Below are 27,676 nucleotides of genomic sequence, written 5' to 3'. Positions count from 1 at the left end.
ATAACAATTTCCCTCCCCAAATATATAGCTCGTATAGTGCTTCCTTTTTTTTGATCCTAATTTGCGAAAATATTATTAGTCATTAATGGCTAATTAGCTGATCATGTTAAAAGGATTTGCGGTTCCACTCCCAAGTGGTTTCAAGGCTAAGTTTCACCTCATCGGTTACAATTTGATGTTATAGTCCTTTTATAATTAAAAAAAATTAGTTAGAAGAATTGGAAAATTATTTAAATAACCACACGACCTCTTCCCTGTTGTATTACCAGAAAACAAACTAAAATGAACGGAAAATTTACTAATCAATTGATTTACAACAACATTTTACACAGAAAAGCTAAACAAAAAAGTAGCTAACCAAGACGACTAGCGACGACGGAAGGCCTGTGCATTATCTGGGTAGAAATAATAAGATAAAGAAAATACAAAGAACATAGAAAATGGAATACCTATCAATGAGAAAAAGAAAAAGAATGGTCTCCTATTGGTTGATGACCCTAGATTATCTGAACCGTATGATCTTGGATACAAATCTGAAATGAAGACTGAAGTTGATTTCACAACTATTTCCAAACCCCATGAAAATGCAGCAGTGATGAAACTTATACCCCACTGCTCCCAATTCAACGTCTCCCAACTGGCTAGACTTTTACCGAACTTGACAAGAACCACCTGCATCATCATCACACTCACTACAGCCGGCAAAAACCAGAACTGGTTAAAGATGGCTTCTTTGCTTACTAATATGCCCATGGTTTTGAACTGATCGAGTAGCTGACATATCATGAAGCTATTGAAGACCAGTGGCTTCCATGAATCTCCCTTTATGCATAAATGTAAGATTAGCAAAACACTAGTCTGCGACATGACTTGTGTAGCTATGTGTTTCCATATGGATTTGGTTAGCAGTGGCTTGTTCCGGTTACATGGCGAATCAGGACGAGCTAACTCCTGACTTGTTGAATCCATTACCATCATGAGACCACCGACGAGGCACGTGACGAAATTTACCCAAACTAATTGAATTGCTGTTAATGGAGAGTCCCATAAACATATTGCAGCAACGAGATTTATGAGTAGCCCGGAAATAAGAGCAGTCAGCTGAATTTGAGTGAACTTCTGAATGTTTCTGTAAGCAGTTCTACCATATTGCAGAACTAGAGGTAATGATTGTAATGCACATTCATCTGAAACAACAATGTCTGAGATCTTACTTGCCATTTCTGTGCTCTGGTTTCTCTTAGTGATTCTTAAATCGGCTTCGTTCAAAGCCGGATAGTCAGTTGCTGTTAACCCTCCGTAGAATGCAGTCACATGGCTTTTTGTTGCAAACTTTTAACTATAAGAACCATGTCCTCAGATGAGCAGCTTCCAATTACAGTGGCCTCGTCTAATTTCTTTATCCTTGCAGATTCTGTCAGGTCTCGAATCGCTATTCCTTGAAGCTCGACATCATTAGATGAACCAGGTGGAAGTAATCCAACCCTAAAAGCTATATCTTTTACAGCAGAGACGTCATTTTCTGATACTAATTTTACGTTTACTCCCGCTTTCGTTAGAGTTTCTATAGTTCCGTGGCACGAACATATTCTGAGTCCTACCAATGCCAGCAAGTTTGAATCCTCTTGGCTACAATCTGGACTCTGAATTTGCTTACAAGCACATACAATCGCCACGAGACCTCTCCTGTGCATATTCTCAATCACTTGCTCAAACTCTCTTCTTTGATCTTGCATGGAGTGAATTTCCCCTAAGGTATTGTAGTAATGAGAACATAAGTTGAGCGTTGCTAAAGCATCTCCTTTCAAGTGCAAATGCAGAGTTTCCCCATCATCCCCGCTCTTCTTAATCACAGCCCAACTGTAATTCTTGTCAGAACTCACACTTCCATGATCAACAATTGGGAAGCGTTGATCTGAAAATTTGATATGTCCAGCCCACCTAGACTTCACCGAACTAGCAAGCAAAACATCTACCGGGCTTAAATATATCTCGGGTATTTCAACATTTTCATGTAGAGCTTCGAGGACAATTGGATTAACCGCACAAACTACATTATCATCCACATATTCTCCACCAACATGAAACTCATAATAAGCATCCATGTTCCTACAGATTAGGCCACCGGTTGCATTAACGCAGATGGCGGTGACAAGTCCCATGGTACCACAAGCTGATAGATTCTGAGGCTTCGCTCCGAATAATTCCACCTTGTCATTCCAATACGAGAGGGACACTGTAATAACAAAAGACATTCCATGTTGCATTCCTATCAGAATTGCTGTGAGAACACCTGTTAGAATAGGAATTCTGCATCTAGGCCTCCAAAACATACTGTCAATTATCTTCATCAGCTCATTCATTTTGGTATCCCCCTTCAGTTCTGGTAAAATGTCGTGATTTTCGCGCTTTGTCTTACATAGCAACCCGATTAAGACAACAACAACAATTAAAATCGACACCGTGAGACCAAGAATGTCTGCATACAATCTGTTTTGAAATCCGTGATTCTAAAAGCGTTCGTTCTTGACGATGACAGACCCGTATAGCAAGCATACGGCCTTCACCTTCAATCACCATTGATCCATACGAAAGAAATGGATTTTCATGGTGATCCATTTTGATATTCAGAGCTCCATCCTGAACGGAGATATCACCGTCGACATATAAACCACCAGCCGGAACTGTATCTCCTCTCTTCAGATGTACTAAATCGCCACGACACAGATCAGATGAAGCTATGCGGCTAGTCTCTCCATTTCTGACAACTTCAACATCCGAATTTCGCTTCTGACGATGAAAGTCAGCAATGGTTTGGAAAGTGAGGAGCAGAAACACAACAATTAGTATGGCAACACCGTCATGCCATCCATATTGAGGTCCTTGCTCCATTATCTCAACGGAAAAAGACAATCCGGCAAGGATGAAGAGCAGAAAAATGGTGGGGTTTTTGCATGCTCTTAAGAAGTTGCTAACTAATCCCTTAAGAATCCATGGTTGTGGCACTCCATCAATTCCTGTCTCCAAATTAAATCCATAAACTGAAGCAACTTGTTGAACACCGCCAAAACTTGTCAATGCAGCCAAATCATTTTGCTTCACAATGTTATGAATCAAGTGATGAGGATCCACTACTAGTTCATTTTCAGATTGTTGTATGTCGACGACATGCCTGGAGGAAGTTCGAGGAAGTTGGTGGGAAGGAGAGGTTTTGTTGAGGGAGATTAAAATAACAAGTCTCCAGCGGCGCCAAATCCGGGTGTATTTTTCAGAAGAGGAGTCGGTGGTGGCTCTGACGAGTAAGGTGGCGCTAAGAACAGCACCACCGTCATGGTGGTCAATCTGAGACATGTTGGTGGATGTTGTATTTTTTTTTTAATTGTCTCAGAGTCAGAACCCTAATCTCAAATAAATAGGCGTAAATTCTTCGAGAAAGGGATTGCCACATGCATATTGTAAACTGATTACATGTAAGTTAAGAGTCAAACGACATGAAAAGTCTACGAGAAAATACCACATTCTTTGGTCATTAACCAAAAGAGGGGCTCCAATTATCCACCTATAATGTACAGAACTCGATCCCGTGATGGAAGGAAGTCATGATTTATTCCTTGGATGTCTTATTGATTTGAGATTTATGAATAGACAGAATGACACCACCTCCAGCTATGGTTCCTTTAATGAGGGTGTCGAGTTCTTCATCTCCGCGGATAGCGAGCTGCAAATGCCGGGCGTTTCACTTTGAGATCCTTGCTCCAACACTTCTGCTGTAAGGTACTCCAAGAGTACACAGCTGCTGTTGGACCAACTCATTACTCATCAAATTTCGACTTATTAGTTTTTCTTTTTTGTCTTATGTCCATTTCAAGAACCCTAGGAGCGAAATACAAAAAGAAGTAAACAAAAATTCGCACCAAGAGACCCATTTTTCGTGTCTCAAGATTTTGATGCTTCGAAATGGGTCTAGTTAGTTAATGACCCGTTTTTTTTAATCTTGAAATGGGTTTGGTTTGTTCTTATGATCTTCAGTCCCAATAAAGTATTCTGAATTGTTCGAGAGTCCAATTTGTGGCATTTTCTTGATCTCATCTTCAATTGACTGTGTCATATGCTATTGGAATCAAATTAAGCTATATTTATTAGTTTTCTAATGCTTGTAAATTTATGCATGCAACTGTTGGATTTGCATGTCTAGATCATAGGGTGTTATTTTATATGGGCACCTGGAACTGCAAAAACACTGGATACCAACTCTACCTTTATAAAACTTTCCGGCAATTCAGAAGCATATAGGTTATTCTTCTTTTTCCTTTACAGCATTTCACCCACTTTATCAAATTAATGATATAATCAGGAGTCGCTTGATATGAACGAACTCATGGGTTGGGGCTCATTACTGTACGAACTCAAGCTTAAACTTACCAGTATTCGGCTCAGTTAATGAACTCCTCTAAACGAACACTTCAAAACTCAGCTCGATTTGTCTTACAGCTCTATCCTATATATAAATAGAATGCCAATGGCAGTAATTTCTCCAGTGGCCGAATTTTAACCAGGACCACCCACTAATTAGTCACATTCATGCCTTGGCAAGAATTGGAAGCTGAGAAAATGCTTGAATTTTTGAATTCCTATGTCAGTGTTTGCAAGGTTAAGACCAGGCTCAGTGTCACACAACCACAAAATATGAATCAATTTAGCTTATTTTGGTATTTTTTTTATTTCATTCTTAAAAACAGAAGCAGTGCTGATCACAGAACGTACCCACAACAAAATTAGAAAGAAGGGATAATTATTAGTCTAAGCAATTAAAGCATGAAACTGTAGTCTTTCCACATTGAACAAACGAACATAACAAAAAAAAAACACAATTGTAGCCAAGGAAATTATATTCTACTTCCTGGGATGAGTATCCTTAGGATCAGCAGTATTGGTGGCAACTCGAGCTACATCTCCAGCACTTGCTTCAGGTTTTTTCTTGGAGTAAAGCACCATATATCCAATAGTAGCTACAATCAGAAACCCTCCCACAGTCATAGTGGTGGTGCTGAAAGGCAACCGCCGCCTCTGGTGCAAAATCTCGCCGGGGTTATGACCCGGTGGCCGTCTTGCTCCTTCTACTCCGGCGGCTTTCACTTCTTCAGGACTCATTTTGTGGGTGTCTGCTCTTTTTTTCCACTCTTCATTTCCTGCCATTTTTCTATTTCTTCTTCTTCTTCTTCTTCGTCTTGTTCTTCCTCCGAGTTTTAACAAAGTTGATCATTTTTGCCACGTTTTGGTAGTTATTGAACACGTAGCTTTAGCATGCTGTTCAAAGCATAGCTTCGGGACAAGTGGAGAGGAGCTGGTTATGCTGTATTTTTTGGATGGGCCTGTCGAATTTAGTGGGTTCAATAATGGGTAATGAGCCCAGAATTAATCTGATAAATACCAAAAATAAAAAAAGAGTAAATGTTGATTGGGTAGAACTCATATAAATTAAATGTGATCAATTTTAAAAATTTAGTAAATAATTTTTTAAACTAAATTAATTATATCATCGATGTATATTTTAAAATGTGTATTAAAGCAATGTAAAAATATTTTTATTTAATTCTATAAATTTAATATATTTTTTGTTTTTTGTTTAATATCAATTTCATCATGTTTATATTTAATATCTTTACGATTATTTTACGCACTCTAAAAAATGAATGTAACTATTTTTTTTAGAAATTATAAATTAAAATATCAAAGTATATTAAATTTATTTTATGTATGTGTTAGTCCCACTGTTTACACTGGCCCAAAAAGAGCTTATATGGGCTAATTCGGGTTTTTGAGCCCAAAAGCCATCAGTTATCCTTTTGTTCTTATCTTAGCTTAATATTTATCTTTTTTTAGTTATTATCTTATTTTTAGGTATTATCTATATTATTTAGTTTAGTATTTATCTAAATAAGAGATTGTATCTCACTAGACTATGTTTTCTATTTTAGGGTTTGTCCCCTATAAATAGCTAGCTTTAGGTTTGTATTGGACACAACTCAAATTATCAATCAAACACAAACTTCAAAGCCCTGCGCTTTTCTATCCCCAACCCCCGCGGTTGGTTAATTTAGGAGTAGGAGTAGTTCAAACAATAATCTCGCCTGGGTTTCTTAACCTCCAGATTAATGTTTTAATTTAGATAAGTCAAACCCTGTTCAACTTTTCGGACCGAACCGGTTAAAGCATCGATCCACACAGTACCCATCTATAAATTCAAAGATTCGAGTTTGGAAATATTTTCCTGCGAACATCTTTTGGCGACTCCACTGGGAACGCGTTTATGGTGAGCACAAAAACCGGAACGAAGAAGAAAAGTTACAGGTGCACTCGTTCAAGTAGCCGAGTCCAATCCGAAGTAGGTTGCACATCGTCAGGCGATTCAGACTCAGACTTGGAGTGGATCATGGCAAAGGGCGACAAGTCAGGATTACAACCGCAAAAGGGGATCGACGTACCCCCCGTTGTGGGCTAATAATCACCGACGGTCCTCGACCTTTGCTCTAAGCTTCCGTAAACCCCCCGACCTTTCAAAAGCTTCCCTAAACCCCCCAACCTTTATGGCGGCGCTCATTCACGGTCCTTATGGACGAAAATACCCCTAAGCGCCGTCTTTTTTTGGCGGCTACAATTCTAAAAAAAAGACGGCGCCACGTGTCATCTGACATGTGGCAAAATATCTAAAAAAAAAATTGAAAAACCCAAAACACCCTTACAACTATTAAAATTTAATTAAAACAAAAATAAAAAATCAAAGCAAATCAACCCATTCAAACCACTGAATTATTGAAACCGAACCGCCACAACCGAACCCGCCTCCGGTCATCTTCTCAGGTGAGAAAACGACCAAGCTCGTCGTCTTCTCACCTGAGAAGACGACCGTCTTCTCAGATTGAGAAGACGAGATGCTGCTCGTCTTCTCAGATCTGAGAAGACGAGCATCAGCTCGTCTTCTCAGGGGAAGACGAGCTGCTGCTCGTCTTCTCCGGTTGGGAAGACGAGTAGCAGCTCGTCTTCCCTGAGAAGACGGGCTGCTGCTCGTCTTCCCTGAGAAGACGGGCTGCTGCTCGTCTTCCCTGAGAAGACGGGCTGCTGCTCGTCTTCTCCGTTTTTGAGAAGACGAGCAGCAGCTCGTCTTCTCCGTTTTTCAGAAGACGAGCAGCAGCTCGTCTTCTCTGAGAAGACGAGCTGCTGCTCGTCTTCTGCACATCTGTTCTTGGAGAACAGATGTGCATCTGTTCTCCAAGAACAGATTTCAGATCTGTTCTTGGAGAACAGATCTGAATCTGTTCTTGGAGAACAGATTCAGATCTGCTCTCCAAGAGCAGATTCCGATGGGTCGGCGGCGGGCGGCGGGTGGTGGTCGGCGGCGGGTGCGGTGAGTGGTTCGGGTTGGCGGGCGGATTGACCGTGGGTTGGGTTTGATTAAGTAAATTTGATTTGGTTTAATTTTTTAGGGGGTATTTTGGGTGTTTCAATTTTGTTTTGACATTAAATGACGTGTCAATTAACATGTGGCGCCACTATTTATTTTTTTCCAAAAAAAAGGACAGCCGCCAAAACCAAAAGGGTAGTTTCGTCTATAAGGGCCGTGAATGGCGCCGCCACAAAGGTTGGGGGGTTTAGGGAAGCTTTTGAAAGGTTGGGGGGTTTACGGAAGGTTAGGGTAAAAGTCGAGGACCGTCGGTGATTATTAGCCCCTGTTGTGATAATGATCGTCGAGTTTCAGCTGCAAAAGGGGACCGACGCACCTCCCGCTGAGATACGACCGTCGATCTCGGAGTCAAGCATCCAAACCAAGCACATGAGAGGAAACAAATGACTCTGTCTGCGACCTACCTCCCACTCTCTCCTCATTATTACATGCCGATTTCATGAGGTAGCTTAAAAAATCGGCGGGTATTTGATGGAGTGATAAATCAGATGGATGAAGCCATCAAAACAATTTCAAAGGGAGAAAAAGGCGGATCTTGGTAGTTTTATGAGTGTTGTGGAATTATTGGGGTAACGCTTCGTCGAGATTGCTGAAAAAAGAGGCCGAATTTTTCATTATCTGTCAAAAATATTATGTTGGAAGAGAATATATGGCCATCAAATTTATCAAACGTATAGGTCCTCAAAATTGCATAGGGAATGTCTTTTCTGCCGCGTCCATTTTTTTTTTATTTTGGTAAAATGACTGATTAGCACATGTTGTGAATGAGAAGTTGATAAGCCAAAGGAAAACTTTACCATGCAAATTTTGGTACAAAGCAACGTGGATAGTGGGCTATGCATGGATGAATGAAAGATGCACGATCCAAAGGAAAGAATTTTTCTCGCCTGCTACACTTAGTTGCTGATTAAATCAAAGCAACAAAAGTGTATTCCTCATTAAACCCAATAATTGGAATATTTGGCCGCTTAATTTGTACTGTTATAATCGGCTAGAAGGACATACTTAATTTTTTCGGTCTAAACGACCGATCACGTATGGCATGCGATATAAATACGTCTCTTCATCTTTCTTGACATTCTGATAAAAAGACGTGGGGGGCATTGTTTACACTGGCCCAAAAAGAGCTTATATGGGCTAATTCGGATTTTTGAGCCCAAAAGCCATCAGTTATCCTTTTGTTCTTATCTTAGCTTAATATTTATCTTTTTTAGTTATTATCTTATTTTTAGGTATTATCTATATTATTTAGTTTAGTATTTATCTAAATAAGAGATTGTATCTCACTAGACTAGGTTTTCTATTTTAGGGTTTGTCCCCTATAAATAGCTAGCTTTAGGTTTGTATTGGACACAACTCAAATTATCAATCAAACACAAACTTCAAAGCCCTGCGCTTTTCTATCCCCAACCCCCGCGGTTGGTTAATTTAGGAGTAGGAGTAGTTCAAACAATAATCTCGCCTGAGTTTCTTAACCTCCAGATTAATGTTTTAATTTAGATAAGTCAAACCCTGTTCAACTTTTCGGACCGAACCGGTTAAAGCATCGATCCACACAGTACCCATCTATAAATTCAAAGATTCGAGTTTGGAAATATTTTCCTGCGAACACCCACAAATTCAAAAACATAAATAACCCTTTTTTCAAAATAAATGCAGGAGATTTGAATTTGATTTTTCACATTTTAAGAATCTTTGAATTCATTATTTATGATACCACTCATGCATGCAAGCCAACTCAACTCCATAGATTTCAAACACTAAAAGTTGAAAACAATTTGGCAATTTGCAAAAAAAATGTATTAGCAACAATAAAAAAAATGGTGGTAGCTAAAAAACACTAAAAACAAGTTTAATGAAAATGTGTGCAAAAAAACATCATTTATCTCTCTATCTTTTTATCCGTTTAAATACCGTACCGTCTTTCTCTAAATATATTTTTTCGATCGTTACTACTTTTACTGCATGTCTAACGCAACAGTCAAATGGGTCCACACTATCATCTCATCTCTAACGGCTACTTTTTTTCTTCTCCTATAAATACTCTCACTACCACTCTTCATCCTCACCATAACTTCTCTGCATTTATTTTCCTTCAATTAGCTTCTAAATTAGTAACAATGGCTCATTCTCAAAGAATGTCAGTAGTGTCTTCTTTACTGCTCATTATTGCTCTGTGTTTTAGCTTATCCGAAGCTAAAGATATACTAATTGGTGGCAAATCAGACGCATGGAAAGTCCCATCTTCTGAAGCTGATTCTCTCAACAAATGGGCTGAAAGTTCTCGTTTTCGCATTGATGATTCTCTTGGTAAGCTTAAATTTTGTTTCTTTGTTGAGTTTTAAGCTAAGTTCTCCGGCTAACCGTGTTGGGTTTTTGCAGTGTGGAAGTACGACGGCCAAAAAGACTCAGTCTTGGAGGTGAGTAAGGAGGATTATCTGAGCTGCAATGTCTCGAACCCTATTGCAGAGTACAAAAATGGGAACACCAAGGTGAAGCTTGAGAGAGCTGGGCCGTACTATTTCATCAGTGGAGCTGAGGGTCACTGTGTTAAAGGGCAGAAGATGATTGTGACTGTTTTGTCCCCACGGCACAGGAGGTTTACTGGTATTGCTCCGGCGCCTTCACCGGCTGAAATTGATGGGCCTGCTGTTCCTCCGACGAGCGCTGCTGCTAGCTTGAGGTTTAAGGACAGCTTGGTGGTGGTGTTTTCGGGGGTTTTGTTTTGGGGTTTGTTTTGAGGAGTGGATGGTTGGTTAGCTTTAGATTTTGAATTATGATTGTGAAGGAAATTTGTGTTTTCCTTTTCAGTTCAATTTCTTTATTCATTTCTTTATATGAGTTTGATGTAGAGATGTTTTCAGTAATTTTATAAAAATTTTATTATCTTCTGAGAGAGTGACTATCTTTGCATAAACAAAATTTTGAGACTTGAAACAAAATATCGATATCCGAATCCGAACAAATTATGAACAAATAACTTTTGCAAATCATAATTTCAGTTCGTCGTTGAGGTTTGGCGGCAGTCCTAAACTTTGGGCAAGATTTCCCATCTTATCCTTCATTTCCTGCAACAGCAAATTAAGACAGAGTTACTGAATTGAGTAGTATTTTAAGAATTCACCAAAAACTTGAAGAAAAAAAACAGGCTTGTTTAGGTCACCTTGACACTCTTCTGGTGTGCATCCTTGTAGGCCTCGGTTACCAGAAGAGACAATTTCTGCATAGAAAGCAAAGAAGAAGATGAAAAATGTTAAAGAGAAATGACCCGAGTCACAAATTTAAGGACCGAAATGACCCGTTCATTAATTAGTTTGGTAAATAATCTGGATTCAAAGGATTTTTACTCACATCAGCCCCAAGTTCCAATGCAGCCTCAGTGATCTCAATTCTCACAGGTTGCTGGTTGCCCGAAAGTGTTGCCTGTAACAAAATATGCCTTCGAATATGTGTAACAGACTTTAATTATCGAGCAAAAGGATCCATAGAATTACAACAATATACCTTTATTAATTCATCTTCGCAATAGCCATCAAACTCCGCTCTGAGAAAAACAGAGCATACTGGATAACGGAATGACATAATTTAAGAAAGAAATAGAAATATTAAACATTATGCAGAAAATAGTCCACATACGCAGCAAGTTCTTTCTGCACACGAACAGCCTCGACCTGGACTACCATTTGTGCTTTCTTCACAGTTTCATATAGATTTTGCATATTACCCAGTAATCCTGCCTGAATTTTATTAGTGCAAGGTTGTTATGGCGACAATTATAATATCAACTTAGCTGGAAACAAATCTTGCTGCAAAGGAATTAATTATATATACAAATACAATAGCATGGAGATTGAATAGTATGATCTGCATAGGTATGTCATGTGACTTAAAAGTTCTTTTTCGTAAAGTATTCCACAAAATTTTAAGCAACATCAATGCTGATCAAATTAGCACTTAAACTTGACTTGACTTCCAGATAACTAAAATATGGAAAATTAAATTATGAATCTATCAGGTTGAGCAACCAGTTGCGACTTGCGAGGGGTAAATTTTCATACTGCGGAACTAGAGTTTGTAACAGGTAACTAATGAGACGTTGATGAAATGCACCACAAAGTTGTTCGTGCTGTTCACTCTAGTTCTTCTTCCTTTTCTTTCTTAACTTCGTCATCCTCATTAGAATCATGTTCCTCAGAAATGTGCACTACAAATTGACTGAAATTACTGCGTCCAGCCTAAGTCAAATGTGTACTTTTCTGGAAAACGTTTTAACCAAAGAAGCTACAGAAATAAAAATACCATTAACATTAAAGAATCACATTTATCATGGTTATAAATATTGATGCTTTTTACATGAAACTAGGTTTGTGATGGAGAATACCAACTAGTAACGAAATCATATCAAAAGAGAAATTTTGACAGAACCTTTGACTGTTTGTCATCGCCATTATCGTTATTATCCTTTTTGCCCCCAAATAAACTGTTCAAACGTAAAGACAACGACACTTGCCCAGTCTTACTGTGAGGTCGCGAGGCAATCAGAGGTCCAACGTGATACGCAAATGAGTTTACTTTACCTGAATCCAGCAGAAGAATATAAAATTTCCTTCAGCATAAAAGATAAAACTATAATAGCATCAAGAAAAAAAAAATGCTAAGGATATGGAACATGAATGATAAAACAAGCATAAAACTAAGCCTGCAATTATGTTAACTCCATACAAGTTTAGAACATAGAATTGTATTGAAACCAAAGCAAAAACTTTGAGAAATCAACTTATGGTTTCTCCAAATTAGCAAGTGAAAAAGTAAGTTAACATAATCAAATTAACAACTCAGTATTGCCCGTCTTTTGTTTTGAATTAGTTTAACCAAATAGTGAACCTTTGCTAAAACACATCACCCAAATTTTAGTTTGCCTCATCCTGTATTGTGATAATAGGTGTACAGAATAAACAACTTTAAACATAAACTTGAGAAAGATTGAGACTTGAAACTACTCCTGGGAAATTGAAAGTAAAACTTGGAATTCAATAAAAGTTAAAACAATAAACAAAAAGAGAACCCAGAATTAGTCATAAGTAAATAAGCATATTAAGAAAAAATTAAAAAAACCCATAAGATGAATGAATGCAAATATTACTGAATAAATGAAAGAGAGCTTACAGAAGGAGAGGGATGAAAAAGAAGGGTTGTTGTGGAAAGTGGGTGAGCCTGAGCCACAGATTCCTAGTTGTGGAGTCGAACAACAAGATGAAGCACCATTACTTGCCGTACAAAATACCATTTTCTTAATATGATTTTTTGATAAGAAAGTTAAAGATAAACAAACAAGAAACTCTTCAATTTTTATTTTATTTTCACTCCAACAAAAACAAAATTAAATTTGGTTCCTTTCAGTTTGACCCGACCCTGAAGTTGGTCTTTCCGGTTTGAAAATTTAGACATGGTAAAATAAAAATATCAAAAATGAATATTAGTTCTTCTATTGTTGATGTGCTCACAAATCGAACCAAATTTAATAACTAAATTTTATTTTATTTTAGAAATTCAATAACTAAATTAAACCACACTTTTAGTACAAAACGGACTTAAAAACCAACCAAAATAATTAAGTCGGTTCAACTGAATCTGAAATATTTTATTTTTTATAAATTTATTTAATCGTTTTAACGAGAGATTAAAATTTCAATTCGGTTCGGACCTGATGGCACTCTCTCATTATCAATTCAATATCCTGAGTAGAATGAAGCCTAGGGCTAAGGCTTTAACAGTCCAGAAGAGGCTCCCATCAACTGGTAGCAGCTCAAAACATACAGTTTTTTTAGAATAATTATTGGGGAAAGTTGATTATTGTAGAAACTAGACATCAAGTCATCAAGTGTTGCTGCCAATACAAGCACATGTAGAACACTGTCACTGCTGCTTCATATTTAATTCAATAACATAAGAATGTCATTAAGATTGTTATATTCATCTAAACAAAATATCCACAGATTACCAGGAACTGGTGGAAGTTTGAAGAGCCTGATAACAGATTACATAAGCATAGACTACACATTCATATGATTTCTTATTCTATGCCCAGAGCCAAAGCTAAAAGGACAGCCGGAATTTCCGAGGATAACAGAGGCTTCTGAAAGAGCTCCGCTCTGTCCACGAGGAGTCTAACAGTGGACTGATAAACTACCTCTCATCAAAATCCCAGCATGCCATAATGTAATCGGCTGTAGAAACTATATAGACTGTGTACTACAGAAATAAAGACTGTGTATTGCAGAAGGCCAATGATGAAAACAGGCAGTTCTGGTCTGTGAAGTCCTGTGAAAAAATAAAATGAAAAGCAAGATGTCAAAAAGGGGGTTAAAGACAGACCGAGGGCTATAGCCAATAATAAAGCGTCACCTTAGTTTTTATTTGTCAAGTAAAATCCCGTAGCAAGATCAATCGGAAACTATTTATTAATGTACAAATCAACATAGACAGTGTAAAACTAAAGGCGCAATATTGATACCTGATAAGGAAAAGAAATCCAAATATCACGAGAATTTTTCGGTTATTAAACAGTTTAAATGAGTTAACAAATATAGAACGAACATGAAAGAACCGAAACATTTATGAGCCAATGATAAATTCAAAAATGGAAATAAAATATACCAATGCATTAAATCATCAGCCGACGTGCATGTTGTCTTCATCTAACATGCCGATAGGACCCTTAAAACCACTTGTATTATCACCGAGAAGTTCACGAGCTGCTTTCTGCAGAAACTCTGAGGCAGCAGCTTGTACCGAACCGGTACTAGCTGACTGGAATTTTCTCTTCCTTTGAGCCCTCTTCTCCAAATATGTCATCTTCGCATCGTTGCCTTTACTGATATCCCTCATACTTTTCTTCTGTTCTGTTTGGGCAAAAAGAGAATATCAAACAAAATAAAGTCATAAAAATAGCAAAAAAATAACAATAACAACATACCAGGGGTAAGATCAGGCAAGGAATGCTCAATGAAACGGGTAGCAGCTCGGAAGTTCAATGTTGTAGAAGGCCGCAATGGTGCTTCAAAAACAAATTCATAGCATTTAATAAGAAAAATACTCGAAGAACCAAACACCTTACTTAGATTTTACTTTAAGGATATGTAATCACTTCCCAAACTATTTGAAAATAATCTCTGTCTGGATAATACGGATAAACTGTAAACTAAGCCAATTTTAAAAGAAAAGAAGTACCTTTACTTAAATCCAAAGCCCGGTCTAGTTTGTCTTGATACAAGTTCAACCTTTCCTACAGATAGAATAAACAACCCAATTGAGAATCTTGGGTAAGACTACAAAATATTATCTGCAAAACCTAAGCTGCTTCTCAACCAGATATAAAGCAACAAATTGAAGGTTAAACAAAGTGAAGAAAACTGAAAACCACACCATTATTCATAATCTAAAAAATAAGTACAGACATCAAACTAAACATCAAAACCTACACACCCTAAAAGATCAAGCTAAACATTACATCAAACACAAATTATCAGATGTAAAAATTAAAGTTAAGTAATAGTAGATAAGAGAGCATACCAGTTCAGTTTTGACAGGATGCTCATTAGGGTCAATTCCATTACATCTCAACCTCACTGAAAATCCACAAAATTAGACCATGTTAATCACAACTTAATCTAAAATTAAACAAAATTGAAAAAGTAAAGGGAATAAAAAAGTATTACATGCAAAAAGCAAAGTGGTGGCCTTGGCAAACAAAAAAAGAGAGTGAGCACGTTCAAGAGGAGACACATCAGCAAGAATTTCAGGGTCAGACAGAGACAGAAAAGGAAGCAATTGAATCTCAAGCAGTTCAAGATTTGCTAAGGTAGTGTTGGCAGAATCAAGAACTGCTTCTGGTACATGTGAGGTCTCCATTTTTTTGCAGTAGGGTTACTTTAAAGGGTAAAAAAGATGCGACCTTTATGTGAAGAAATGATGTTGGCTTGCGTTATTGGAAGGAGGAGACGGAAATTTTGAGGGTGGTGTGTTGGTGGGAGTGAGACTACAAAGCTAGGGCTTTTGAGGGATGCGGAGAGGTTTATGGAAGTATCTTAAGGTTGATGTTGTTCATTTGGTGGCTCACATTACCTGTGCTGTGCCTAATATTTTTGGATAGCCGATTCACGAGGTTTTCTGAACGGTGCTCAATTATTTAAATGGTATTTTTAAATATTTTATATTTAAATTAATTTTTATTTTAACTATTAAATCTTTTATGGAAGGTGAATTTTGGTCTCAAATTTTAAACAGTTGCATAAATGAATAAAATTTGAATCTGTCACTTCACCTAAATCAAAAAAACGCTTTACCGGTTAATCTGCGTTTTGTCATTATTATTACCAGCTTAGTAGTATAATTTAAAAATAGAAGTAGAAAATTTTATTAATTTTTTATTTTTTATTATTTTTAAATAATATAAAATCTTAAAATTTTGTAAATCGAACTAAATTAATTTTCAGTTAGATTTTTTGTTAAGTGTATTTTAGTATTAAATATTTTAAGATAATCTATAAATTTATTTTTTGAATTCTCTTAATTGTCTACTGAAAAATTAATAGTTTATATTTTAATGAATATTAATATAATCACAATTTTATTGTACAGATATTTATTATTTTTTTACTTTTTATTTATCTTAACTATTAATTTTGTAAAATTATGACAAAATCATATTTAAAGCTTAATCATTTTAAAAAAATCTATCTTTTTCGACAATTTTTTTATATATTTTAAATATTTAAACTCATCAAGTTTATTATATTATTAAATTTTTAATTTCAATTACATTTATTTTTTAAGCTGTATCTTTTTCATTTTGAAAAAAAGATTTAATTATTTGATACATGGGGTCAATTTTAATAATTTTTAAAATATTAAAGGTAACTATTTATCAAATATAAAATAAATACTTTAAAATTTCTAATGCTACAAAATTTTAAATTGAAAAATAGATACAGATGAAGCTACAAATCAAAAATTAAAACAAAATCGATTTATAAATAAAAAATATTTTTTAAATAATCAAGTCAATAACTCTATCAGAAATATCTCCAAAAATAAGAATATCTAAATGCAGACGCATACGATCAACGAACACATACAGGACCACAGTAACGACATCCTTCAGCCATGTCTTTACCATATCAAATGATAACCTCTGAACTTCAAATCACACAAATTAGTGACACTAACACATTATTTTCTTGAATCAGAGTAATAGCGTCACCTAATGCTCTTGCTCTACGAGATATAAATGACATTCCGGTGAGTGAAAGTTCCATCTATTTTGGTTATCTTAGCTTTCACCTCTCATTGGCAATTCAACAAGCAACTGCCATGCATAACCCAACCTTTCTTTGATTTCTTGAGTTTCTTTAATTTTGCTGCTTCTTTAGTTTCTTATTGTCATTCCATGGCTGTGCTGATTATTTGCTCTTCAACTATGTTTTGTGGTAGTGTTCAAGATAGCACCATTGTTGCTTTAAACCATAATTTTGGACTGGTAAAAGTTAGGGAAGTTAAAAATTTGAGATTTTTGGCTTGTGGGTCTGTTTCAATTGGGATGAAACCTAAGAAAAAGAGAGTGGGTTTATGTGGGATTGCAGTGAAAAACAATGCTGAGTTGGTGGTTGTGACTAGGAAGCCAAAGAATGCCTTGTCCTCTAAGGAAGTTATGGCTGTTTTGAACTCGATTTCGGATCCGAATGATGCTCTTTCTTACTTTAATTCAGTTGCTGAATTGCCCTTTGTTGTTCACACTAATGAAACATGTAATCACATGCTTGAAACTTTGAGGGTTCATAAGATGGTGGGTGATATGGTAGGTGTGTTTAATTTTATGCAAATGAAAATCATTAAGAGGGATGCGAACACTTATATGACTATATTTAAGGCGCTTTTCGTTAGGGGCGGTCTTAGGAAAACACCGTCTGCTCTTGGAAAGATGAGGCAGGCTGGCTTTCGTTTGAATGCTTATTCATATAATGGATTAATTTATTTGCTACTTCAGTCTGGGTTCTGTAGGGAGGCTTTGGAGGTATATAGGAGAATGATCTCAGAAGGTCTTAAGCCTAGTCTTAAGACTTACTCTGCGCTCATGGTAGCAACAGGAAAGAGAAGGGATACTGAAACTGTTATGTCTTTGTTGGAGGAGATGAAAACTTTGGGATTGAAGCCAAATATCTATACATACACCATTTGCATTAGAGTTCTGGGGAGAGCGGGGAAAATTGATGAGGCATGTCAGATTATAAAGAAGATGGAAGATGATGGTTGCAGCCCTGATGTCATTACTTATACAGTTTTATTGGATGCTCTTTGTACCGCAGGAAAACTTAAGAATGCCATCGAGTTGTTCATAAAGATGAAAGCTAGTAGTCATAAACCTGATAGGATAACCTATATTACTCTGTTGGACAAGTTCAGTGATTCTGGTGACATGGACAGTGTGAGAAAATTCTGGAGTGAAATGGAAGCCGATGGTTATGCCCCTGATGTAGTTACTTATACCATACTTGTCAATGCATTATGCAAAGTTGAGAGTTTCAGTGAAGCATTTGATCTATTGGACGTCATGAGAAAGCAAGGGGTTTTGCCTAACCTTCATACTTACAACACATTGATTTGTGGACTTTTAAGGGTTAATAGGTTGGATGATGCAATTGACCTTTTCAGTAAGATGGAGTCTCTTGGCGTTGTGCCTACGGCTTATACTTACATCCTTTTCATTGACTTCTATGGAAAGTCTGGTCATTCTGATAAAGCTCTCCAGACCTTTGAGGAGATGAAAACTAGAGGAATTGTTCCAAATATTGTTGCTTGCAATGCATCTTTGTATAGTCTTGCTGAAATGGGTAAATTGAGAGAAGCAAAAGCAATTTTTAACGGTCTGAAATGTAATGGTCTCGCTCCAGATTCAGTGACGTATAACATGATGATGAAGTGCTATAGCAAGGCAGGGCAAGTGGACGAAGCCATTAAGTTACTATCAGATATGTCAGAAAGTCATTGTGAACCTGAGATTATTGTAATTAATTCCTTGATCAACACACTTTACAAGGCTGACCGAGTGGATGAAGCATGGCAAATGTTTTGCAGATTGAAAGATATGAAGCTTGCCCCTACAGTTGTGACCTACAACACAGTAATAGCTGGATTAGGCAAAGAGGGTCAAGTTCAAAGAGCCATCGAGTTATTTGAAAGTATGAAGGGTAACGGCTGTCCTCCAAACACAATAACTTATAACACAATCCTAGATTGCCTTTGCAAGAATGATGGGGTTGATTTGTCACTGAAGATGCTTTACAATATGACAACAATGAATTGCACACCTGACGTTCTGACTTTCAACACTATCATCCATGGGTTAATTAAAGAAAATCGAATCAGTGATGCAATCTGGATCTTCCATCAAATGAAGAAGATGCTTACACCTGATTGTGTGACTCTATGCACCCTCCTTCCTGGTGTTGTAAAGAATGGGCTCATAGATGAAGCCTTCAAGATTGCTGAGGACTTTGTTCATCGCGTTAGAATTTACGTAAGCAGGCAATTTTGGGAAGATCTGATGGGCGGAATTTTGACTCAAGCAGGAACGGAAGAAACCATTTTATTTGGTGAAAGATTGGTAAGCAGTAGGGTTTGCAAGGATGACTCGGTACTGATGCCTATTGTGAAGTTTTTGTGCAAGCATAAAAAAGCCCTTGTTGCTCAAACTGTGTTTACCAAGTTTACTAAGGAACTGGAAGTTAAGCCGACACTTGAAGCTTACAACTTTTTAATTGAGGGTTTCCTTGAAATCGACAATGACGAAATGGCCTGGAATAATTTCACTGAGATGAAGAACGCTGGTTGCACTCCAGATGTTTTCACCTACAATTTGTTACTTGACGCTCATGGGAAGTCTGGGAAGATCAGTGAGCTTTTTCAACTGTATGACCAAATGCTTAGTAGTTCATGCGAGCCCAACACCATAACTCACAACATAATCATCGCGAATCTAGTTAAAGCTAATAAATTGGAAAAGGCTTTGGATTTATTCTATCATCTTGTAAGCGGTGATTTCTCTCCCACTCCATGTACTTACGGTCCCCTTTTGGATGGACTGCTGAAGTCAGGTAGAGTAGAGGAAGCAGAAGAGTTGTTTGAGGGAATGGCGGACTATGGATGCAGGCCGAACAGCGCTATTTACAATATTCTTATAAATGGGTTTGGGAAATCTGGTGATCTGGGTACTGCTTGTGAGTTGTTCAAAAGAATGGTTAGAGAAGGAATCCGACCAGATTTGAAGTCTTACACTAGCCTTGTCGGTTGTTTAGGTGAGGCTAGGAGAGTAGATGATGCTCTACTTTACTTTGAGGAACTTAAGCAAACTGGACTAGATCTCGATTCAGTTGCTTATAACCTCATGGTTGATTGCCTTGGAAGATCACACAGGATCGAAGAAGCTCTCTTTCTTTTTAATGAAATGCGAAGTAGAGGGATCAAGCCTGATCTTTTCACTTATAATTCGTTAATACTCGGTCTTGGTGCTGTTGGAATGGTAGAACAATCCATAAAGATGTACGAAGAACTATTATTTGAAGGTCTTGAACCTAATGTTGTCACCTACAATGCTCTTATCCGTGGATACAGCAGGTCTGGAAAATCAGATTCTGCCTATACTGTTTACAAAAACATGATGATTGGAGGTTGCAGTCCGAACACGGGTACATTTGCTCAGCTTCCAAATCAATCCCGACACTTTTGGGATACTCAGACTGGCTAGACATTATAGTCGTATCCCGACCCTCTGCTCGAAGCACGCCAGGTATTGCTTCTATTTTAGCTCTCATTTTGAAGATTGGGATATGTGAATCTTAGTTTAAATTTGTGCCAATTAAACCATCGAACAAAGGGTCAACGCGCCCCCTAAACTTGTGACATGGCGTCATATAACCCAATTTATACTTTTTTGAGTAACTAACCCCCAAAACTCTTCATTTTTGGGTCAAATAACCCTATAATTGTATTTTTAAAATGCGTAAAATACAAATCGGAGGTGAGAGATACAAAAAATGTAATTAAATACTTCCCTAATTATTGCGATATAATTATCCTAAATTCATATTTTTAAATAAAAATATAAATTATCGGGTTATGACCCAAAAATGAAGAGTTTTGGGGTTAGCTGCTCAAAAAAGTATAATTTGGGTTAGATGACCCCGTGTCACAAGTTCAGGGGGCGCGTTGACCCTTTGTTCTTAAACCATTTGACGAATTTTATGCAATTTTAATTTTTGAAGTTAATGGTAATAAGTTCACTCAGATTGTTGAAAACTTTGTTTTTTTACAGGGATCATCATATACTCCAGTTGTACAGGATGGTTCTGGCATTTCATATGTGGCCATTTGATGTCGGAAAACAATTGAAGCGCCTACCGGTTCACCGACATTTTTCGTGTATAGAAAGAGCAAGACTAATTAATACCCATGCTCACAAGTCATCCAAATTGTAGTGTGGAGGAGAACTGTAATTAGCCATCTCCCGTGCTCCATCGGTAATGTTCTTTGGTGTAGCATAGCGACTATATGTGTACACAAGTGTTTTTCGACCTAGTCAGTCAACACATGACAAATTGTTTTGTACCTTCATTCCTGATATACCAGTTGTTGTACCTTGTATAGAACATTTGTATCAGCATACATGACCAATCAAACTTGTGTTCATCTTCTATTGAAAAAGAAAAAGAGTTGTGTACATTTTGATATTTTTGTTGTAGCAAGTTTTATTGTAATGGTAACCTTTTCTTATCAATGGTAATTCCCATTTTTTGTAGAATTTGGATTTAAATATTGAGTAAATTTTTCAGTAAGGTATGGATTTGTAAAGTAAACTCAATTAAGAGCATAAATGAGCGGAGTCGAACTTGAGTGATGCCAAGCTGAGCTCGAGTATATTATACTACAAGTTTGAACTCAAGCTCAATTGGGTTATAACTACTCTAAACTCGAGTTCAGACTCGAACCACATTCGATCTACTTGAGTTTAATAATTATTAAAAGATTATCATATTTGATGTATTTAATTTTTTTTTTTTGCTATATTATAAAATTCAACCAATTAAGATGACATATACGCTTTGAGTAAGTGACTCGTTTAAACTCGCCAGATTCACGAACCTCTTTAATTTATACTCAAGTAGCTAGAATTCGAGCTTGTCTCAAATTTTTATCGGGTCGATCTCGAGTAACTCCGACTAGCCCAGCTCTCAAGTATTACAGATATCAGACACCACTATTTTTAGAAGCCCATGCGAGATTCCCTCACAAAGAAAACAGGCAAAAGCCATCTAGAAACAGTAGCTATTTTGTTTATCTCCTCTGCACCATTTTTCTCCACCAAACCTATAAATAAAACAAACTCTCAAAACCTTTTGTCCTTCTGTTTCTCTTTCAAACATAAAAATGGCCCATCTCATCCAAATTCTGAACAGAAAAAACTGCAGATAGTGAAAAACAAAAACCAAACACAAAAAATATGAAAAGAAAAAAAAAAGATTGGTCTTTTTGTTTCAGACAGAGTAAGATAGGTTTTTAGATATGTCCTCAATTATCCTCCAACCACATCTCTCCCTTCATAACACAAACCAAATCCAAAATCATTCATCTTTCCATAAATGCCCCTGCTCTGTTTTCTTTCATTCTTGATGGGCCTCTCTGGTTTCTTGCCCTTCCAAGAAACTTCAAAGAACGTGAGGAACTTAAAGTTCGTTCCTTTTTTTATTTCCTTATTGGAATTCAATTGGGTTTCCAATTAGGATTTGGTATCTCTGTTGTTTATTCCCAACAAATTTAATTTTCCTATTTAAAGATGCAATCTTGGATTTAAAATTTTACACTTTTTTTTTTGTTCATACCAATTCTGCATTGAAAAGGGTTTATTTTACCAATCTTCAATAAAATGTTGAAGGGAAATTTGAAAAGGGTAGCTGTTAAAACTGATCAAACTCAAATTGTTGATGCGGATGCTAGAAAATACAAAACCTTGTCTGACGATTACTTTATATTGCTAAAGGTTAGTCTTTGGCTTTGTTGAATTGTTTGTTTTTAGGTTCTTGAATTGCATTGCTATGATTTGTTTGAATTGGCTCATTGATGGATTTTATTGTTTCTGTTTAGGAATCTGTTTCGATGAAGAGAAAGTTGCGGAGAACACAGCAGAAGAGGGCGATTCTGATGGCCGAAGTGCAGTACGTATTTCGCTCTCCAACACTTCGTTCAATCAATGTTTCTAGTTGCGGAGACATGTTGAAAACTTATTAGTGTTTTCCACGCGTGTCGAAAACTTATCGGAAATTCAGGGTTTCAAAAATGTGTCAGGAACTTAGCGTTTCAGAGACAGAACTTCATTGTTACTAGAATAATATTATTTCAGAGTCCGTATTCAAATATCTTGTTTTTCCGTGTCCGTTCTATCTAGTTGCGCTTCTTAATACGTATAATGTTAGATGATATCTAATTCATTGATTTTCTATGAAATTTTTAGGTTTTTGAGAAAAAGGTACAGATGTTTAACTGATGGAGAGTCTCACAATCTTCAAGTGGATGATGATGCTGTGCCAGCACAAGCTTATGCTGCTCAAAGTGAGGAAGAAGATACTGTTAAGGCACCAAGACCAGTTAAGAAACCCAGAATTGGATTAATCAATGGGAAAAATAGAATTGACAAGAAGAAAATCTCTTGGCAAGATCAGCCAGCTTTAATAGATAGTCAGATACAGTAGAATTTTTGTTAGTCAGGATCATTGATTATCAAAATAATGTAATAGAAATTACATTGACTTATTGACTTTCAATTTGAACAATGTCAAATAGTTTCAAAAATATATAAAATCATTTAAATCAGGTCAAATAGATATAAATCAAGATAGAATAATTAAAATTTATTTGATCTAAAAGTATAATTATTTTATCTTGAAGTATAAAATTTGATCTAATTGATTGATCCGGCCATATAATTTATTGATGATAATGATGAAAAATTCTTGTCTGGATCTAATTCATGTACTATTCATGAACATATTCAATTAAATGTTAGAACATTTTATATATTTTTTCAATTAATTTGGATTGTACATGTTCATGGGCAAGACTTGAGCGAATTTAACATTTATATTAGAGGAAATTAGACCATTTACCAAAAAACATGAAAATAATTACAAAACTACATGTTCACTTTTTTTATTTACAAAAATATTAATAATATTTACAAAAGTACAAAAAAATAAAAACTAATATCAAACATACGGTGTATACTGTGGGTATAATGTCAGTATACTAATAAACTAACATTATATCAACATTATATAAACATTATACCAAAATTATACCAACATTATATATACTGAGATTTTATTAATATTAAATCAAAATTTACCAAAATTACATCAAATCGTATACTAAAAAATAAATTTATAATATACCAAAATTATACCAACAGTATACCAACAGTGTACACATCAAAATATACTGAAATTTTATTATTACATCAACATTACACCACATCGCATACTAAATATTAACCTAACAATATACTAAAATTATACCAACAATATACAAATTCTTTAGTTTATTACCAACTATAGTGAAAAATACATATAAAATAAATATACATGTTATCAACTAGAAAATATATATAAAAATTTATAATCGATATACCAAGAATATACTGAAATTATACCAATAATAAACCAAATATTATTTTTAAATTATCTGATTTATAGTTTTAATATTCCAAAATTATACCATAATTATACTGACATTATACAAATCGTACTTTTGTAATTAATTTTCATTTTTTGGTACTTTTGTAATTAATTTTAAATCAGTCGTATTTTTGTAAATAAAAAAAGTTTACAGGTACTTTTGTAAATATTTTTAAAATTTTAGGTATTTTTGTCATCGTCCCTTTATATTATAGGTATAAGTTCAATTCAGAGCCTGATTAAACCCGGTCCTTATAAGAAAACTTTTCACGCTCGGGCCAGATTTGGACTAACCTCTATTAAAATTAAGAGAAAATTAGGATAAATACTCTATTTTTAAAAATAATTTGATTTCCTATCTCCACAAGTAAAAGATAAAGAAAATACCTCACTTTTTTATTGTTTTTATTTTTTTACTCTAACATATGTTTATATTATAATTATACCTAACTTTTATTATTATTTTACTCTAACCATTTTTTTTACTCTAAGTGACAACTGTCACTTTTTTTTTTCTCTCTTTCTTTCTTCTTCTTCTTCTCCTTCTTCTCTGTTTGTTTTTTTCCGCCATTTTTTTTTCTTCTTCTTCTTCTTTTTCTTCTTTTTCTTCTTTTCTTCTTCTTTTCTTCTTCATTTTTATTCTCTTCTTCTTCGCCGCTCCGCCATCAGTCCGCCGTCGCTCCGCCATCATTCTACTGTCGTTCTCCGTTCGTTTCATATTTGATTTTAGAATTTTTTTTCTTAATTCGTGGTGATTTATACGATTTATGTTAACTTTCAGATCTAAATAAATTACTCTTTGATTTTTTTTCAATTTTAGATCTAAAAATCTGCATGAAAAACGATTTTCTGATGAAAAAAACGATTTTCTGCAAACAAAACAGCATCTGATTATCATATGAGTATTACTGCATTATCATCACATTATCATAGCACTGCAGAAAAGATAATTTTTATATAGAAAAACATCCTTTGATTATCATATGAGTATCACTATATTATCATGTAATTATCATAACATTGCAGGAAATTTTTTTTTGCAGAAAATAATGTTTGATTATCATATCGTTATCATAATATTATCATATATCGTTATCATAACATTATCATATGATACTTACATGAGAATTTTTTTTACAGAAATAGCGTCATATGATAATGTTTTATCATATGATAACGAGATGATAATATTTATGTTACATATATGATAATGTCACGACCCAAATTATTGAGCCGCGACCGGCGCTAGGGAACGGGAGTGGTAGCTCCGGAACCCGTAGCAAGCCTAAAACCATTATAAATTTTTCGCGAATAAAACATCTTATTATATATAGTACGTTTTCAGAAATCTTTCTTGAGTAATATAAATCAAATATCAAAATATCGCATTCCTTTCCTGAAAATGTTCGCAGCACAATTCTTAGAAACCAGGGTCTTACCGAGCGATATCTCATATCCAGCACCGCCCTGTTTCTAGTCATAATCATAACTAATTCCTCTCAAGCCAATTGGTATAAAATTCAAACGGATAAAACGTCATCTTTATAAACAACTTATTGATAAAATTATATCAGAGTTTACTTTCCAAATACCGCTTGAAATTAAATCATAAATCTTATACTGACACCTACTGACTACTGCAGCTCTATAAAAACTCGCACTTCGTGTAAGCCAAAAGGTTGCCGACACAAAGGGGATGGTCTGTCTGATCCGACTCCGGTCACCTGAAAGGAAACACTGTGAGGGGGTCAGTATTTTGGGAAATACTGAGTGAGTTTGCAAGTTACTAACAGTATTAATATAAAAATATAACATCGCATCTTAAGAAAACAATAATATAAAACATATAAACAGGTATTTGATCCGTACGAAACTAATATCCTAGCATGCGACACATCTCTCGAATAATCATATATCATTCAACCCAATCGTAAATATCAATTGCGAGTCCAACTCGCTGGTGGCCCAGCCACTAGATACGGGGACTCCAGACTACACCGTAGCCGAGTGCTCACTCGTATCAAAATCATATACCCAATCGTAAATTTCATAATCATCATCAGCTCCCAGCTGTGTCACATCATTTCTCAAATGCAAACACACTAGACTGACTCGATACTGGTGATCACACAGCCTATTGACACCCAATAGGTAGCTAGTTTCTTCGGATCGTATACTAGTTCTCGTATATAGAAATTAAGAAAGCATATAACCTTTCAATCAATTATATAACATGCGATGCGTATAAACAGTATATGTATATCTATACAAAATAACTTTATATATATAATACATGAAAGTAAATTTGCCACTCACCGTGACCGCTATCCAAATAATAACATCATAAGGATCCCATGAACACGAGCCCCATGCATCGTTTGATCCATTAGTTATTGTAGCTTGTCCGTCTAGTAGCTCGTCAATAAGTCAGTTACTTATCCGAATAATCTGTACGTTTAATTCATAAACGTTGACTTAGTATCAAAACCCTAAGTTATAAACTTAGGTTAACATAATCGTATTTCAAATACGATTCTTAACTTTGATAATCTCTTAATCACACTTCTCTTTTAAACGTCCTAGTTTACGTTTTGATATTCAATCGAATCACGATTGATTACACGACTTGAAATTGTTTGAAATCGATTTTCTGCGTCGCGTCAGGGCCCAGAAAGCCAAAATCAGGAATCCTCACTCGGCGAAGGACTGCACGTTCGTGCAGCAGCGTACTGCACGTTCGTGCAGTACGCTGCACGATCGTATGCTGCACGTTCGTGCAGTACGCTGCACGATCGTACACTGCATACACGAACGTGTGCTACACGTTCGTGCAGTATGCTACACGAACGTGTACTGCACGTTCGTGCAGTATGCTACACGAACATGTACTGCACGTTCGTGCAGCAAACGGTTGTCGATGTGCAGCCCCGGGGTTCATTCCCCGGGCCATTTCCGACGTGCTTAAACGTCCAAAGTCGATTCTAACATGATTTCCATTAATAACCACTTCAAATTTCATCAAAAACGCCAATAGAAACGCGATTACGATTCGTTTGATTCGTTAAAACGAAATAACCCTTATTTATCAATTCTCATAATAAAAACGTCAAGCTTACCTCGATTTGAAGCTTAGCGATGATAGAGAATCGAATTCTGAACGAATCGATATAAAGAACTCGCGATTTGAGCGAGAAACGGCGAAACGGCGGCGGAACGTATCGATCGCCATTTTCCTTCTGCTCCTTCCCCTTTCATCTGGAATCATCTGATTCCTTACCAATTCATATATACATAATTGGCTAATTGTCTATTTTGATCCTTCATTTCTTTAACTTAAACCAATTCTCCTTTTAACTTTCTAATTTAACCCAATGGTTAAATTATCCTTTTAACTTAATTATTTATGTATTATTTATATTCAAATAAATAATAC

The 27,676-nt window shown here is 35.9% G+C and overlaps 6 protein-coding genes and 1 pseudogene across 8 annotated transcripts; 3 read left to right on the top strand and 4 right to left on the bottom strand.

The window, feature by feature from the left end:
• Positions 1-338: 338 nt before the first annotated feature.
• Positions 339-3,383, bottom strand: LOC126667694 (calcium-transporting ATPase 12, plasma membrane-type-like; annotated as a pseudogene).
• Positions 3,384-4,775: 1,392 nt separating this feature from the next.
• Positions 4,776-5,328, bottom strand: LOC126670391 (uncharacterized). Its single transcript, XM_050364104.2, has one exon. The coding sequence runs from the start codon at positions 5,194-5,196 to the stop codon at positions 4,894-4,896; it is 303 nt and encodes a 100-aa protein (XP_050220061.1). The 5' UTR covers positions 5,197-5,328; the 3' UTR covers positions 4,776-4,893.
• A 4,199-nt stretch (positions 5,329-9,527) lies between these two features.
• LOC126670200 (early nodulin-like protein 13) lies at positions 9,528-10,353 on the top strand. Its single transcript, XM_050363871.2, has 2 exons — positions 9,528-9,772; positions 9,845-10,353. Exons 1-2 carry the CDS (start codon positions 9,583-9,585, stop codon positions 10,201-10,203), a joined length of 549 nt encoding a protein of 182 aa, XP_050219828.1. The 5' UTR covers positions 9,528-9,582; the 3' UTR covers positions 10,204-10,353.
• A 16-nt stretch (positions 10,354-10,369) lies between these two features.
• LOC126670201 (nucleoid-associated protein At4g30620, chloroplastic-like) lies at positions 10,370-12,811 on the bottom strand. Its single transcript, XM_050363872.2, has 7 exons — positions 12,629-12,811; positions 11,888-12,039; positions 11,099-11,199; positions 10,967-11,006; positions 10,814-10,885; positions 10,626-10,682; positions 10,370-10,530 (listed from the first exon to the last, which is right to left on the bottom strand). Exons 1-7 carry the CDS (start codon positions 12,747-12,749, stop codon positions 10,453-10,455), a joined length of 621 nt encoding a protein of 206 aa, XP_050219829.1. The 5' UTR covers positions 12,750-12,811; the 3' UTR covers positions 10,370-10,452.
• Positions 12,812-13,366: 555 nt separating this feature from the next.
• LOC126670202 (uncharacterized) lies at positions 13,367-15,588 on the bottom strand. 2 transcript variants are annotated; one of them, XR_007638683.2, is made up of 7 exons: positions 15,181-15,588; positions 15,035-15,090; positions 14,693-14,747; positions 14,439-14,519; positions 14,120-14,364; positions 13,868-13,976; positions 13,367-13,783 (listed from the first exon to the last, which is right to left on the bottom strand). XR_007638683.2 is itself a non-coding variant. In XM_050363873.2 (6 exons), exons 1-5 carry the CDS (start codon positions 15,371-15,373, stop codon positions 14,135-14,137), a joined length of 615 nt encoding a protein of 204 aa, XP_050219830.1. In that variant the 5' UTR covers positions 15,374-15,585; the 3' UTR covers positions 13,367-13,783; positions 14,120-14,134. The 2 variants fall into 2 exon arrangements, 1 of the variants encoding a protein (XP_050219830.1); XM_050363873.2 differs by lacking the exon at positions 13,868-13,976 and having other exon boundaries at positions 15,181-15,585.
• Positions 15,589-16,564: 976 nt separating this feature from the next.
• Positions 16,565-21,329, top strand: LOC126670199 (pentatricopeptide repeat-containing protein At4g31850, chloroplastic). Of its 2 annotated transcripts, XM_050363870.1 has the most exons (3): positions 16,565-16,762; positions 16,955-20,306; positions 20,832-21,329. In XM_050363870.1, exons 1-2 carry the CDS (start codon positions 16,752-16,754, stop codon positions 20,262-20,264), a joined length of 3,321 nt encoding a protein of 1,106 aa, XP_050219827.1. In that variant the 5' UTR covers positions 16,565-16,751; the 3' UTR covers positions 20,265-20,306; positions 20,832-21,329. The 2 variants fall into 2 exon arrangements, with proteins under 2 accessions (XP_050219827.1, XP_050219826.1); XM_050363869.1 differs by having other exon boundaries at positions 16,565-20,306.
• A 479-nt stretch (positions 21,330-21,808) lies between these two features.
• Positions 21,809-23,350, top strand: LOC126667106 (uncharacterized). Its single transcript, XM_050360076.2, has 3 exons — positions 21,809-22,553; positions 22,658-22,728; positions 23,025-23,350. Exons 1-3 carry the CDS (start codon positions 22,440-22,442, stop codon positions 23,260-23,262), a joined length of 423 nt encoding a protein of 140 aa, XP_050216033.1. The 5' UTR covers positions 21,809-22,439; the 3' UTR covers positions 23,263-23,350.
• The last annotated feature ends 4,326 nt before the right edge of the window (positions 23,351-27,676 follow it).

The sequence above is a fragment of the Mercurialis annua genome, linkage group LG2 (genome assembly GCF_937616625.2).
Source record: "Mercurialis annua linkage group LG2, ddMerAnnu1.2, whole genome shotgun sequence".
Classification (NCBI taxonomy): Eukaryota; Viridiplantae; Streptophyta; class Magnoliopsida; order Malpighiales; family Euphorbiaceae; genus Mercurialis; species Mercurialis annua.
Note: the sequence above shows the minus strand (reverse complement) of the source record. Positions and strands in the feature narration are given on the sequence as shown.

Coding starts and splice junctions, on each gene's coding strand:
- LOC126670391 (XM_050364104.2), bottom strand. CDS start 5,196: ATGGCAGGAAATGAAGAGTGGAAAAAAAGAGCAGACACCCACAAAATG.
- LOC126670200 (XM_050363871.2), top strand. CDS start 9,583: ATGGCTCATTCTCAAAGAATGTCAGTAGTGTCTTCTTTACTGCTCATT. Junction 9,773..9,844: donor TCGCATTGATGATTCTCTTG/GTAAGCTTAAAT, acceptor GGGTTTTTGCAG/TGTGGAAGTACGACGGCCAA.
- LOC126670201 (XM_050363872.2), bottom strand. CDS start 12,749: ATGGTATTTTGTACGGCAAGTAATGGTGCTTCATCTTGTTGTTCGACT. Junction 11,200..11,887: donor GCGATGACAAACAGTCAAAG/GTTCTGTCAAAA, acceptor AATAAAATTCAG/GCAGGATTACTGGGTAATAT. Junction 10,531..10,625: donor CACACCAGAAGAGTGTCAAG/GTGACCTAAACA, acceptor TTGCTGTTGCAG/GAAATGAAGGATAAGATGGG.
- LOC126670202 (XM_050363873.2), bottom strand. CDS start 15,373: ATGGAGACCTCACATGTACCAGAAGCAGTTCTTGATTCTGCCAACACT. Junction 15,091..15,180: donor CACCACTTTGCTTTTTGCAT/GTAATACTTTTT, acceptor GTGGATTTTCAG/TGAGGTTGAGATGTAATGGA. Junction 14,748..15,034: donor ATCCTGTCAAAACTGAACTG/GTATGCTCTCTT, acceptor TTCTATCTGTAG/GAAAGGTTGAACTTGTATCA.
- LOC126670199 (XM_050363869.1), top strand. CDS start 16,911: ATGGCTGTGCTGATTATTTGCTCTTCAACTATGTTTTGTGGTAGTGTT.
- LOC126667106 (XM_050360076.2), top strand. CDS start 22,440: ATGTTGAAGGGAAATTTGAAAAGGGTAGCTGTTAAAACTGATCAAACT. Junction 22,554..22,657: donor ATTACTTTATATTGCTAAAG/GTTAGTCTTTGG, acceptor GTTTCTGTTTAG/GAATCTGTTTCGATGAAGAG. Junction 22,729..23,024: donor ATTCTGATGGCCGAAGTGCA/GTACGTATTTCG, acceptor TGAAATTTTTAG/GTTTTTGAGAAAAAGGTACA.